The sequence below is a fragment of the Colossoma macropomum genome, unplaced genomic scaffold, assembly GCF_904425465.1.
Source record: "Colossoma macropomum unplaced genomic scaffold, Colossoma_macropomum, whole genome shotgun sequence".
NCBI classification, from domain to species: Eukaryota; Metazoa; Chordata; class Actinopteri; order Characiformes; family Serrasalmidae; genus Colossoma; species Colossoma macropomum.
The window spans coordinates 49639322-49653132 of NW_023494789.1; the positions used below are offsets into that span (position 1 = coordinate 49639322).

The 13811-nt window shown below is 41.5% G+C and overlaps 2 protein-coding genes across 2 annotated transcripts; both read right to left on the reverse strand.

Moving 5' to 3' along the window:
- Positions 1 to 1561: 1561 nt before the first annotated feature.
- Positions 1562 to 2506, reverse strand: LOC118807697 (odorant receptor 131-2-like). The gene has a single exon (XM_036569726.1). The coding sequence runs from the start codon at positions 2504 to 2506 to the stop codon at positions 1562 to 1564; it is 945 nt and encodes a 314-aa protein (XP_036425619.1).
- An 8909-nt stretch (positions 2507 to 11415) lies between these two features.
- LOC118807698 (odorant receptor 131-2-like) lies at positions 11416 to 12360 on the reverse strand. Its single transcript, XM_036569727.1, has one exon. The coding sequence runs from the start codon at positions 12358 to 12360 to the stop codon at positions 11416 to 11418; it is 945 nt and encodes a 314-aa protein (XP_036425620.1).
- Positions 12361 to 13811: the final 1451 nt, after the last annotated feature.

Sequence of the window (13811 nt, forward strand, 5' to 3'; positions counted from 1 at the left end):
GGCTGACAGCCACCACTGGTTTGAGGCTCCGCTGCTTCACAGGCCACTGGATGTAGCCGACGTAGCAGTCAGAGGCTGTGTAGAAGGTCTAGAGTGGTTGCATCTATGAGTCCCAGATTACTTGATCCTCTCAAATCCAGTATCTCTTAACGGTCGTATACTGATTTGAAATATATGCACAGCAGATTCGCTATTTATAAGCCATTAAATGTCTGATACTATCGCGAGCTGTTGCTGTTGCAGCTGCAGCCAACAGGGCGCCGCCATCTTGGTCATATGTTTCATATGGTTGAGTAACTTTTTTTAATTTATGGTTTGATAAACTTTTTTTTCATATGGGAGACTTTCATGTTGGATAACTTTGCCCCTTAAATAAATGATACAATAATAGAACTGTATTTGAAAAGGCCGTTTGTCTAATATTTCATTTTGTTAAGATCTCAAAGCATTAAGGGTGACAAATATGCAGTAACACAGAAAATACAGAAGTGGCAATACTTTTTTTACCCGGCATTTTATGGAATGCACTTTATGCTTTAGCATAATGCAACAGAGCACACAAAGTTGTGGCCAAAGTCTGTACTGTATTATTTTAACATAGTGTGAAGATCAGTTTCTTTATAAAAAACGATCACTATAGGCTATAGCAGAGGTTGTCAAGCCTTTTCACCTCAAAGCCCAACTGTTTAGAACTATAGAAAGCATATTGGCACATGGGAAATGAAAATTTTCGTGCTGCCGAGAATTAAAGACTGAAAAATGTTCATTTTAGTTCAATCACTTCAATCACTTGAAAGCAGACTGAGTATATGCTTGCAGAATATTAGAGCGTGCTTCATGGCTTCAACAGTGAGTGCGTGCTTCAACAGTGGTTTCTGTTTTTATTATAAAAGGCCTTACATGCACTGCATTAGCTTTATAATTGTATAAAGTTTGGATAATCATTTTATATACGTATATATAGATAAAATGATTTATATACACACACACACACACACACACGTTATATATATATATATATATATATATATATATATATATATGTGTGACGTCTTTTTGACACACAATTTAAACCAGTGTTTTAAAAATGTGTGGATTTCAAAAGATAATTTGATATAATAAAGAAAAACTAAAAATAGCCAAATAAAATAATTGACAGAAACAGAAGTTACAATAAGATCTTTACGATATTAGTGCTGAGGACTCCATAAAACATCACATACACTGAACAGTGTTTTTCCAAGGTGTTGAGATCCTTGCAAAACATCAATTACACCCCTGCCTTTAAGTATATTCTATATTATAAGATATATTTAGAAAAGATGTAGTGTGGACAGTTAATGGGCTCAAACTCAGTCTTTAAAACATCTTTTTAAACTTTGTTTAGTGCCTTTACAACTGTAAATGTACATTTATATTGTTTTCTTTCATTCAGCAACAAATGTGTACACCACTACAAATCATACAGTGGGTATACAAAATCCCCTAAAACAAAAGACAAATTTGTGTTTATCACAATTTCTTTTTGTTTTTTAATCTTAATTTTAAACTGGCAGTCGAGTTAGGAGGTCTGTGTTTTTCTTGTATTCCTTTCTTTCAGCCTAATACACAACAGATGCTTTTTCAAGTATGCACAGAACATCTGATCCCTCAATCCATATATGATAGGACTTATAAACCTGGGTAAAATGTGGACAAAGAGGTAACCTGTGAATCGTACATCATTTAAAAGCATGGGGAAGAGAGAAACTAATGAACTCTCGATTAGTGGGTCAATGTACGTGAACATGCACAGCAGAAGCTGCAGGCCATGCAGGAGGATGGTATTGCGGGCCTTCCGGGCATCTGCACCGGTGGCCTTGGCAGTAAACATGATCCTGAAGTAGGTGTAGAACAAAGTGAGCCATACAAAGGACAAATAGACCAGGTATGAAATGTTTCTCTTCTCCACCAGGTATGGATATCGGTACACAGTGTCTCGACTGCAGTAGATGGTAGAATGGAAGAACGATAAAGGCTCAGTGGCTAACAGAAAGAACAGGTCAGGAAGAATGGTGATGGCACCCAAGACCCAAATCAGTCCAATTAGGACGTATGTCCTGCGTACAGTGCAAAGCTGCATGTGATGCAATGGGTTACAGATAGCAATGTAGCGCTCCACAGCCATGCTGGCCAGATTTAGTGGAGTGTTGAGGGTGGTGAACACTCCAGTCATTATAAAGAAGCAACAGAGAGAGAAGTTGATTATATAAAAGACATAGGAAACGACATGAATCAAGACTGCAATGGTTAGCTGGATCATGTCGTTCACAACCATATGGATAAAAAGGATATATCGAGGATTCTCATTAAAGATCTCATGCTTGAAGAAAGTGTGGACAAGCGTGCCGTTAATGTAGTTGATGGAGAAGTACAAAGCCACAGCAATCACATTTTTGGTCACAGCTATTGTGTACGAGTCCCTCCCTTTTGTTTGGGTGATGTTGCTGGACATAGAGAAGTTCATCACTTTCAGCACCACAGACTGCGTTCCTCAGATAAGGCTGTTAAACAGTGGAAAAGATAATGACAATTAATATTCACCCTGTATCACAGCATATTATATTGAGTACTGTACACATGTTTTTCTGTAAAACAGGAACATGTAACATCTAAATATATTGCCAATTGTTGCTCCTAGAATTTTCATAACAATAAGTATTACAATTTGCAGTTTATTTAGTGTTGGAGTATATGTATAAGGAAGAAAATTGTGATGCTACAGAGTCTGACAATGAACAAATCATCAGGTATTTTGAAGCTTGATTGTCCTAACCTTCTCAGTCTCCTATGAAATGAAACATTTCTTTACAAGTGCTTATATAGAAGCTAAAGACAAGAAGGTCAGCCCCCTTACTTGATTCCAGAGAAATAAACAAGCAACACTGATCTAACTTTAATCCCAAGTGTCTTTCTGTGAGGTTTGTGAGATGCAGTTTATTTTGCCAGACAGAAGGGGGGCAAAGAGTGTGTAGAAGTGTGGGTGGGAACCATCCACTAGTCTGGGGCCTTACTGATGCAGCACTTATGGTTATTCAGATGAGACATCAGCTGTGGTCTATGAGGCTGTGATTCTGAATAAGGGTAGATGAATGATTTTGGACATTAAGAGGTTCAATTTATATAGTGTAAATAAGTGGCTGCTCAGCAGTACATGGCCAGTTGTGTGTTATTACTTCATTATTTCATTTCTAGTCAGCCAAATGACAAAACCCCTCCAGGAGCTCTACAAGTCTACACTAGAAAAAATACATATACATAAATATATGGCTTACCACAAGGTGTAAACCAAAAACAGAAAGGCCAGATTAGAGTTTTCCAAAAACATCTAAAAAAAAGTACATTACTTTAAAAAAAAATATGGACAGATGAGACAAAGGTCAGCTTGTACCAGAATGATGGAAAGAGATGAATATGGAGAAAGGAAGGAACTTCTCATGATACAAAGCATACCACTTCATCTATCAAGCATGGTGGAGGTGGTGTTTTGGCATGGGCATGTATTGCTGCCAGAGGAGCTGGTTCCCTTGTGTTTTTTATGATGTGGTTGCTGACAAAAACAGGATGAATTCTGAAGTGTATGTGGCTATATTATCTGCTTAGATTCAGATGGTGCTTCACAGTGCAGATGGACAGTGACCTGAAGAATAATGCAAATGCATCCTAAGACCTTTTTAAGGAGAAGAGGTGGAATGTTCTGCAGTGGCCTTGTCAATCACTTGACCTCAATCCAATCAAGCATGCATTCCACTTACTGAAAGCAAAACTGAAAATAAAAAGCTGTGAAGGTGTGTGTGACTTTGAACGGAAACTAATACATATAGACATTTCCATGTGAGCTCCAGTGCTCCCTTTCATTTATTGAAGTGTTCACGCTAGAAGAAAAATATTTTTATTGGTACATATAAATATTTGCATTGATACATATAATTCAATTTCTTTTTAGAGAAAAGGTAGGTTGTGTTGTGTTGTCTTTAGGATGCATTACATTAAACAGTTCTTGGTAATGAGTCAGGTCCCTCTGACATCATAACAAATGCCTCAAGAACAAGCAGGAACTGAAGACATTTGCAGGAAAGGTCTAATAGAGAGGGAAAAAACCCACCATCAGTTGATGTCATCAAAGAATGCAGTCAATGACAGGGCCTACTGGGGAAAGAAACTCATATTAGTAGGGAAAAAGAAAATTAGCCAGAGGTGTACGCGTTTGCCAATCAGTCCACGTCCTCACTCTGACCCAGCCTTTCCCCTGCAGATGGCACCTGACCATGCCCCTACTGCCACATACCTTCACCGCCCGAACCAGGCCGGGCAGCCGACTGGCTGGCAGCACACACCCCCCTCCCCAAGGCGGGAGAGGAAGTCCGTCACTGGCATCTGAGCCCCTGGCCTGTGGATCACCTTGAACTTAAAAGGCTGCAATCCCAGATACCAGCGGGAACCATTGGAGAGGGCCGTGATCTGAACAGAGAGTGAAGGGTCAACCCAGCAGGTAATAGAGAGAGAGAGAGAGAGAGAGAGAGAGCTAGCTAGCAAGCTAGCAGAGGGTGGAGAGAGAAAGAGAATTTTGTTTTGAGCTGTTGTGTGTGCTGCGTGTGTGTTTGCTGTTGTTTTGTATTTGATAGACCGTGTGTCAATAGTGTCTCTGTTCATTGTGACTGTGCCGGAAGGGGGTAAGTGCCATTTTCTTTGTATATACCTTTTTTCTCCTGTTTATCATTTTAAGTTAGGGAATTAGGTTAGTTGCCTGTCTTTTGTTTGATTTTGGTTTGATTAGGCTAGTTAGATTTGTGGGTGGAGTTAGAGTGGGTTTCGTTTGTTATTTTGGCCTGGCTTACCCCTGGAGAGATGGCTTGTTTGTTTGTAAATAGTTGTAAATAATTGTAAATACACTCTGAACTGAGCAATACCTTGGTTTATCATACACCCACTGTACTACCATTTTCTGGCATTATACCCTTAGGCAGGAACGTAACATTTGGGGGCTCGTCCTATGCCTTTTCGAGTGAGGTTGTGTTTGGTGTTCTTTTGCTGCCCTTGATGCCTCCTCCTGGCTCTTCTGCTGTGTGGTGTTATGACACCTGGGGTCTCTTTTTCCTGGTCATTTGGCTTGGGGTTCTTTTGCCTTGTGTGGCCTCGTCCTTGCATCCTTTTTTGGTGGGGGCGGGTGTGGTCTTCTGTTGTGTTTTGATTGCTTTTTTTTGTTGTGAAGATGGAGTTTGACTTGGAGATGTTTGTGTTGTCTCCATCCGTGGAGGCTTTGATGCAGTGTAGAAAGGCTGACTTGTTGTTGGTGGCTGAGTTTTATAATATACCTGTGGCACGTACTGCTAGAAAGGCAGAGATCAGAGAGAGGGTACTTGTGAAGCTGTGTGAAGACCGAAGGTTGCCTGTGTCTCCTGATTCAGGGAGTCCTGCCGTGGCCCAGGCTGCTGTATTACATGGGGTGGATAGTGCTAATGTTGCTTTAGGGGATGGTGGTGTATTGTCCATGGCGGAGGCTGCAGGGCATTCACCAGGAACTTCCCCGGGCATAGATCTAGTCACTTCTCCACCAGGAGCTGGTCCTCTGAGTGACCTTATTTAAATATGGCTATTAAGCTGAAGGAATTGGACCTGGCTATTAAGCAGCAGGAACGGGAGACGCAGTTGCTGCGTCTCCGGGCACTTGAGCTGGAGGCCAGCAGGAGTGCTTTCTCAAGGCAACCTGTCCCGCACTCTTCCAAGTTTGACGTCAGCAAATATATCTCTCTTGTGCCTCCTTTCAGGGAAGCAGAGGTAGATTCCTATTTTACCACTTTTGAGCGTGTAGCGGCTACTCTACACTGGGCCAAAGACATGTGGTCTTTACTTCTGCAATGCAAACTGGTTGGTAAGGCACAGGAAGTGTGCTCTTCTTTAACTGTAGAGCAGAGCCTGGACTATGACAAGGTTAAGGCTGCTGTACTCCGGGCTTACGAGATAGTGCCTGAGGCCTATAGGCAACGTTTTCGGTCTCACCAGAAAACTGCAGACCAAACGTTTGTTGAATTTGCTCATGAGAAAACAGTTTTATTTGAGAAGTGGTGTTCTGCTTCAAAGATAACTAGCTTTGAACAGTTAAAAGAGCTTATCTTGCTAGAAGATTTTAAAAATTCTGTGCCTGAGGTGGTTGTAGTCCATCTGAATGAACAAAAAGTGATTACCCTTTCAGAGGCAGCTGTCTTAACAGATGAATATGTCTTGACTCATAAGACAGTATTCCCTGTGAAAGCTTCTTTGTTGCCTACAATCAGTGTTAGAGATACAAGGGACAAAAGAGGGCAAGGTAGTTGGTCACATGCTTCTCGCACGTTTGAGAGGTCTCCTAAAAGAGAAAAGTGCTTAGCTGAGTCTACCCCACGCCCTCCCGAGACTTGTCTTTGCTTTTACTGTCGGCGCCCAGGTCACTTAATTGCCGACTGTAGTGTGTGGAACAAAAAGAAATACAAGCCCAAGAGTGTAACTTGCATTCCTGCTCCTAAATCAGAACCAAGTCAAGAACCTTGTGCTGTTGCCTTCCGTCCATTTATTTTGGATGGTTTTGTTGCTTTGTCTGACAAAGAAGAGTGTCGAAAGCCAGTAAGCATCCTGCGAGATACAAGAGCAGCCCAATCTTTTATCTCCAGTCAGGTGCTTACTTTAACAGAGGAAACTTTTTGTGGTTCATATGTAGTTGTATGTGGGATTGATCTTACCCCTGTTAGTGTGCCCTTACACCACATTTACTTAAGGTCAGAGTTGGTCAGTGGGATGGTACGGGTAGCTGTTCAGGAGAAATTACCAGTTGCAGGCATGAATTTTATTCTTGGAAATGATCTTGCTGGTGGCAAGGTGTTCCCTGTTCCTGAGGTAGTACCTGAACCTTCCCCACTTGATGAGGAAGATGTGTTACAACAGGAGTTTCCTGCTGTTTTCTCTGTCTGTGTCACTACTAGAGCCCAAAAGGCAAAAAGGGAAGAGGAAATTAACCTTTCTCATCTATTTGCTGCCTCTGACAGTACAGATCAGAAACTCACTACAGATTCTGTGGATAGCTGTGGTAGTTTGTTGAAGCAGGTCCCTTCTGTCTGTCATGAGCTAACTCTCCCTGTAACTCATGCTGAGTTACTGTCTGCTCAAGAGAATGATCAGTCACTTGCCAACTGTAGGTCTGCTGTGGTGGACCAGGGGAAAATTCATAAAGTCCCAGTTGCATTTTTTCGGACTAACGAAGTCTTAATGAGAAAGTGGGCCCCTTCAGTAGCTTCAAAAGAGTGGGACAGTACATTTCAAATTGTGGTACCTGAGATGTATAGGCCCTATGTGCTAAGGCTAGCCCATGATCATGTCATGGCCGGACATTTGGGTATCAGCAAAACGTATAAACGTATCCTGCAGCATTTCTTCTGGCCTGGCCTAAAGGCTGATGTGGTGAAGTATTGCAATTCGTGTCATACATGTCAGGTTGCTGGGAAACCTAATCAATGTATTCCCCCAGCACCGTTGTGTCCTATACCTGCAGTAGGTGAACCTTTTGAGCATCTTTTGTTAGATTGCGTTGGCCCTCTCCCCAAAACTAAAAATGGTAATCAGTACCTACTCACTGTCATGTGCATGGCCACTCGTTTTCCGGATGCATTTCCTTTGAGGAGCATCACAGCCAAGTCTGTCTCTAGAGCGTTAGTACGTTTCTGCTCTATTTTTAAGTTACCAAAAACCATTCAGACCGACCAGGGAACCAACTTTACCTCCAAATTGTTTTCTCAAGTACTCCAACAGTTGAATGTAGAGCATCGTACTTCATCAGCATTCCATCCAGAATCTCAGGGAGCCCTTGAACGCTTCCACCAGACTCTAAAAACTCGTTTGCGGACATTCTGTGTTGAGTCTGAAAAGGAGTGGGATGACAGGATACCCCTCCTCATGTTTGCTCTCCGTGAAGTTGTACAGGAGTCCACTGATTTTAGCCAAGCTCAGTTGGTTTTTGCACACACGGTGCGTGGTCCTTTTGAAGTTGCTAAAAGACCAGCTGTTGCATGACCAGAGTCCTGTGAAAGGTGACTTGTTAAGTTATGTGAACAGATTTCGTGAAAAACTTTACAAAGCTTGTGATGCTGCTAAAGTGTCTCTCCCTTCTGCGCAGTCCGCCATGAAGGCGACCTTTGACAAAAAGGCAAAGCCCCGAGAATTCAAACCCCATGACAAAGTTTTAGTGTTGTTGCCCCTGCCTGGCTCTGCCTTGCGCTCAAAATTTTCTGGTCCGTATGAGGTTTACAAGAAGTTGAGTGAAGACAGTTATGTAATCTCTACTCCAGACCGTAGGTGTAAGCATCGTGTGTGCCACATAAATATGTTGAAGCCGTATGTAACCCGTGAAAGTAAAGAATGCCCTAAACCAGCCGTAATGTCTCCTCCAGGTTGCAAACCTGCCTTAGTCACTGTAGTGCCAGATCCTGACAGTGTCAGTAATGATGATAATGATGGTCTAATGCCTCATTCTGTATCTGTTTTGTCTGCCCGTTTGCAGAACTCAGAGCTGCTGCCCCAGCTGGATGCCGTCTTGCAACATCTGTCAGATGACACCCGTGCTGATTTGAAGTCCTTGTGTAAGGAGTATGCAAGCCTTTTTACAGATGTGCCCCGACAAACCAATGTACTAAAACATGACATTGATGTTGGTAATAGTCGCCCCATTAAACAGAACTACTATCGTGTCAATCCTGTTAAACGTGCCTATATGCGTACTGAGGTAGACTGGTTAAACATGGTTTGGCACTGCCTAGCTCTAGCCCGTGGAGTTCCCCATGCATTCTGGTCCCTAAACCAGATGGTTCTTTCTGGTTCTGTACTGACTACAGGAAAGTGAATGCCATCACAGTCCCTGATTCATATCCCTTGCCTAGAATCGAGGATTGTGTCGACAGTGTGGGTTCTGCCAAGTATGTGACTAAATTGGATTTGCTTAAAGGTTACTGGCAAGTTCCTTTAACCGAGCGTGCCTCAGAAGTTTCTGCTTTTGTGACGCCTTATGCTTTCATGCAATATTCTGTAATGGCTTTTGGCATGCGAAATGCCCCAGCAACATTTCAAAGACTCATGAGTTGTGTACTTCAGTCTCTGCCAAACTGTGCTGCCTATTTAGATGATGTGGTGATTTTTACATACACTTACTCGCTTAGATCAAGCTTCACTGACCCTTAACCTTGCCAAGTGTGACTTTGGCAAAGCTACCATTCTTTACCTGGGTAGAGAGGTTGGCCAAGGTTGTGTGCGCACTCCATCTGACAAGATCCAAGCTGTCCTTCATTACCCTGTGCCACGAACCAGATGAGAGCTACGCAGATTTTTAGGTATGGCTGGGTACTACCGTACCTTTTGTAAAAACTTTTCTGTGGTGGCTCTTCCACTGACTAACCTGCTGAAGGCTCAGGTTGAATACAAGTGGACTAGTGACTGTCAGAAGGCTTTTGAAAGCCTTAAAGGTCTCTTGTGTAGTGCACCAGTTTTAGCTGCTCCTGATTTCACCCGGCCTTTTAAACTGGAGGTGGATGCTTGTGATACTGGAGCAGGGGCTGTCTTAACCCAGGAGAACCACAGGGGCGTTGATCGTCCTGTGTGTTTTTATTCAAAGAAATTCCACAACTACCAGCAGCGTTACAGCACTATTGAAAAAGAGACTCTTGCTTTACTTTTAGCACTACAGCATTTTGAAGTGTATCTTAACTCCCACTGGTTTTCTTGTCCCAAATGTGCAATAAGAACCAGCGGTTGATGCAGTGGGCGTTACTTCTACAGCCGTTTCACATTGTTATTCAGCATAAGAGAGGCTCAGACAACGTGGTAGCTGATGCCTTGTCTCGCTCCCTTTAACTAGTTTATCTAAACTTTTTTTTTGGTGGGGGGATGTTATGGCTGTGCCTATGTGTCTTGTTCTTTCTGTGTTTTTCTCTGTGTCTGTTTGTGTATCCCTCCATGTCACTAGGTGGGGCTGTCCCTGATCCTGAAGGCTGCCACAGAAGCCCCTCCAGGAAGCTGATAAAATGGTGGGAAAAATCCAAACATAGAGAGAGAGAGAGAGGGCTAGCAGAGGGTGGAGAGAGAAAGAGAGAATTTTGTTTTGAGCTGTTGTGTGTGCTGCGTGTGTGTTTGCTGTTGTTTTGTATTTGATAGACTGTGTGTCAATAGTGTCTCTGTTCATTGTGACTGTGCCAGAAGGGGGTAAGCGCCATTTTCTTTGTATATACCTTTTTTCTCCTGTTTATCATTTTAAGTTAGGGAGTTAGGTTAGTTGCCTGTCTTTTGTTTGATTTTGGTTTGATTAGGCTAGTTAGATTTGTGGGTGGAGTTAGAGTGGGTTTTGTTTGTTATTTTGGCCTGGCTTCCCCCTGGAGAGATGGCTTGTTTGTTTGTTAATAATTGTAAATACACTCTGAACTGGGCAATACCTTGTGTGGTTTATCATACACCCCACTGTACTACCATTTTCTGGCCTTATACCCCTAGGCAGGAACGTAACAAAGCTTAACTGTTTAGAACTATAGAAAGCATAATGGCACATGGGAAATGAAAATTTCCATTTTCTTTTTTTTTAAGTGCTGACACTGAAAACGTTAGAATTAAAGACTGAAAAACATCAGATTGTGCATTTCAGTCAATCCCAGACACCTTGTCATGAACCCTTGATGTTAAAAAATAGAAAAAAAGAAAAAACACAATAGAAAAATCTGGCAAATTAGGTAGCTTTCAGGGCACATTTGGACCGTCATGTTGAGGAAAACAATTGTCCATCGTGTTAGCATCGTTACCACCCCACCCAACGTCAAATCAAAAGTGTTCCCAGCAGCAGTGAACTGAACCAGGGTTTACTTGAAAGCAGACTGAGTATAGGCTTGCAGACCGTTAGAGCGTGCTTCATGGCATTAACAATGGGAGCGTGCTTCAACAGTGGTTTACTGTTTTTATTATGAAAGACCTTTCACATGCACTGTAGGACATGTCCTTTTGACACACAATTTAAACACAATTTAGTGTACCAGTGTTTTAAAAATGTGTGGATTTCAAAAGATAATTTGATATCAAGAAAAACTAAAAATAGCCAAGTAAAATAATTGACAGGAACAGAAAGTTACAATAACATCTTTATGATATCAGCGCTGAGGACATATTTAGAAAAGATGTAGTGTGGACAGTTTTTAAAACATTTTAAACCTTGTTTAGTGCCTTTACAACTGTAAATGTACATTTATATTGTTTTCTTTCATTCAGTAACAAATCGTACAGTGGGTATACAAAATCCCCTCAAAATAAATACAAATTTGTGTTTATCACAATTTTTTTGTTTTTTTTTTTAATCTTAATTTTAAACTGGCAGTCGAGTTAGGATGTTTGCGTTTTTCTTGTATTCCTTTCTTTCAGCCTAATACACAAAAGATGCTTTTTCAGGTATGCACAGAACATCTGATCCCTCAATCCATATATGATAGGACTTATAAACCTGGGTAAAATGTGGACAAAGATGTAAATTGTGAATCGTACATCATTTAAAAGCATGGGGAAGAGAGAAACTAATGAACTCTCGATTAGTGGGTCAATGTACGTGAACATGCACAGCAGAAGCTGCAGGCCATGCAGGAGGATGGTATTGCGGGCCTTCCGGGCATCTGCACCGGTGGCCTTGGCAGTAAACATGATCCTGAAGTAGGTGTAGAACAAAGTGAGCCATACAAAGGACAAATAGACCAGGTATGAAATGTTTCTCTTCTCCACCAGGTATGGATATCGGTACACAGTGTCTCGACTGCAGTAGATGGTAGAATGGAAGAACGATAAAGGCTCAGTGGCTAACAGAAAGAACAGGTCAGGAAGAATGGTGATGGCACCCAAGACCCAAATCAGTCCAATTAGGATGTATGTCCTGCGTACAGTGCAAAGCTGCATGTGATGCAATGGGTTACAGATAGCAATGTAGCGCTCCACAGCCATGCCGGCCAGATTTAGTGGAGTGTTGAGGGTGGTGAACACTCCAGTCATTATAAAGAAGCAACAGAGAGAGAAGTTGATTATATAAAAGACATAGGAAACGACATGAATCAAGACTGCAATGGTTAGCTGGATCATGTCGTTCACAACCATATGGATAAAAAGGATATATCGAGGATTCTCATTAAAGATCTCATGCTTGAAGAAAGTGTGGACAATCGTGCCGTTAATGTAGTTGATGGAGAAGTATAAAGCCACAGCAATCACATTTTTGGTCACAGCTATTGTGTACGAGTCCCTCCCTTTTGTTTGGGTGATGTTGCTGGACATAGAGAAGTTCATCACTTTCAGCACCACAGACTGCGTTCCTCAGATAAGGCTGTTGAACAGTGGAAAAGATAATGACAATTAATATTCACCCTGTATCACAGCATATTATATTGAGTACTGTACGCATGTTTTTCTGTAAAACAGGAACACGTAACATCTAAATATATTGCCAATTGTTGCTCCTAGAATTTTCATAACAATAAGTATTACAATTTGCAGTTTATTTAGTGTTGGAGTATATGTATAAGGAAGAAAATTGTGATGCTACAGAGTCTGACAATGAACAAATCATCAGGTATTTTGAAGCTTGATTGTCCTAACCTCCTCAGTCTCCTATGAAATGAAACATTTCTTTACAAGTGCTTATATAGAAGCTAAAGACAAGAAGGTCAGCCCCCTTACTTGATTCCAGAGAAATAAACAAGCAACATTGATCTAACTTTAATCCCAAGTGTCTTTCTGTGTGGTTTGTGAGATGCAGTTTATTTTGCCAGACAGAAGGGGGGCAAAGAGTGTGTAGAAGTGTGGGTGGGAACCATCCACTAGTCTGGGGCCTTACTGATGCAGCACTTATGGTTATTCAGATGAGACATCAGCTGTGATCTATGAGGCTGTGATTCTGAATAAGGGTAGATGAATGATTTTGGACATTAAGAGGTTCAATTTACTTGCTTTTTAGCACTGAGTTAAGCAGCCCATCTAAAAGATGATAAACAAATGCTCCTAGCCAAAGGGAGACATTTTGGACTGGCCATGTTGTTAGCATATTCCTATGTTTTAGACCCTTGTCCTGTTTTACTGGATGTGGCATTATGGATTTGTCCATGTTTCCACCTGCTTGTTTTTTGACCTCTGCCTGTAATGACAATGAGAGTTGGATTTCCCTAATGAAGTCACACCGTGCTCTGCTTAACTCCTTTGTTACACAGTTCCCCTGCTTCTACTCCCCAGTTCATCTTCACTTTCATCTATGCCAAATGAAAATGAACATCCAAATCCTGTGATCCATGTAGGAATAACAACCATTTTCATACACAGCCTCCCTATTTTTAATAGCTCAAAATAATAGGTAAATAAGTGGCTGCTCAGCGGTACATGGTCAGTTGTGTGTTATTACTTCATTTCTAGTCAGCCAAATGACAAAACCCCTCCAGGAGCTCTACAAGTCTACACTAGAACAAATACATATACATAAATATAGGGCTTACTACAAGGTGTAAACCAAAAACTGAAAGGCCAGATTAGTTTTCCAAAAACATCGAAAAAAATGTACATTACTTTAAAAAAAACAACTTACATGGACAGATGAGACAAAGATCAGCGTGTACCAGAATGATGGAAAGAGATGAATATGGAGAAAGGAAGGAACTTCTCATGATACAAAGCATAACACTTCATCTATCAAGCATGGTGGAGGTGGTGTTTTGGCATGGTCTTTAGGATGTGTTACATTAAACAGTTCT

Coding starts and splice junctions, on each gene's coding strand:
- LOC118807697 (XM_036569726.1), bottom strand. CDS start 2,506: ATGAACTTCTCTATGTCCAGCAACATCACCCAAACAAAAGGGAGGGAC.
- LOC118807698 (XM_036569727.1), bottom strand. CDS start 12,360: ATGAACTTCTCTATGTCCAGCAACATCACCCAAACAAAAGGGAGGGAC.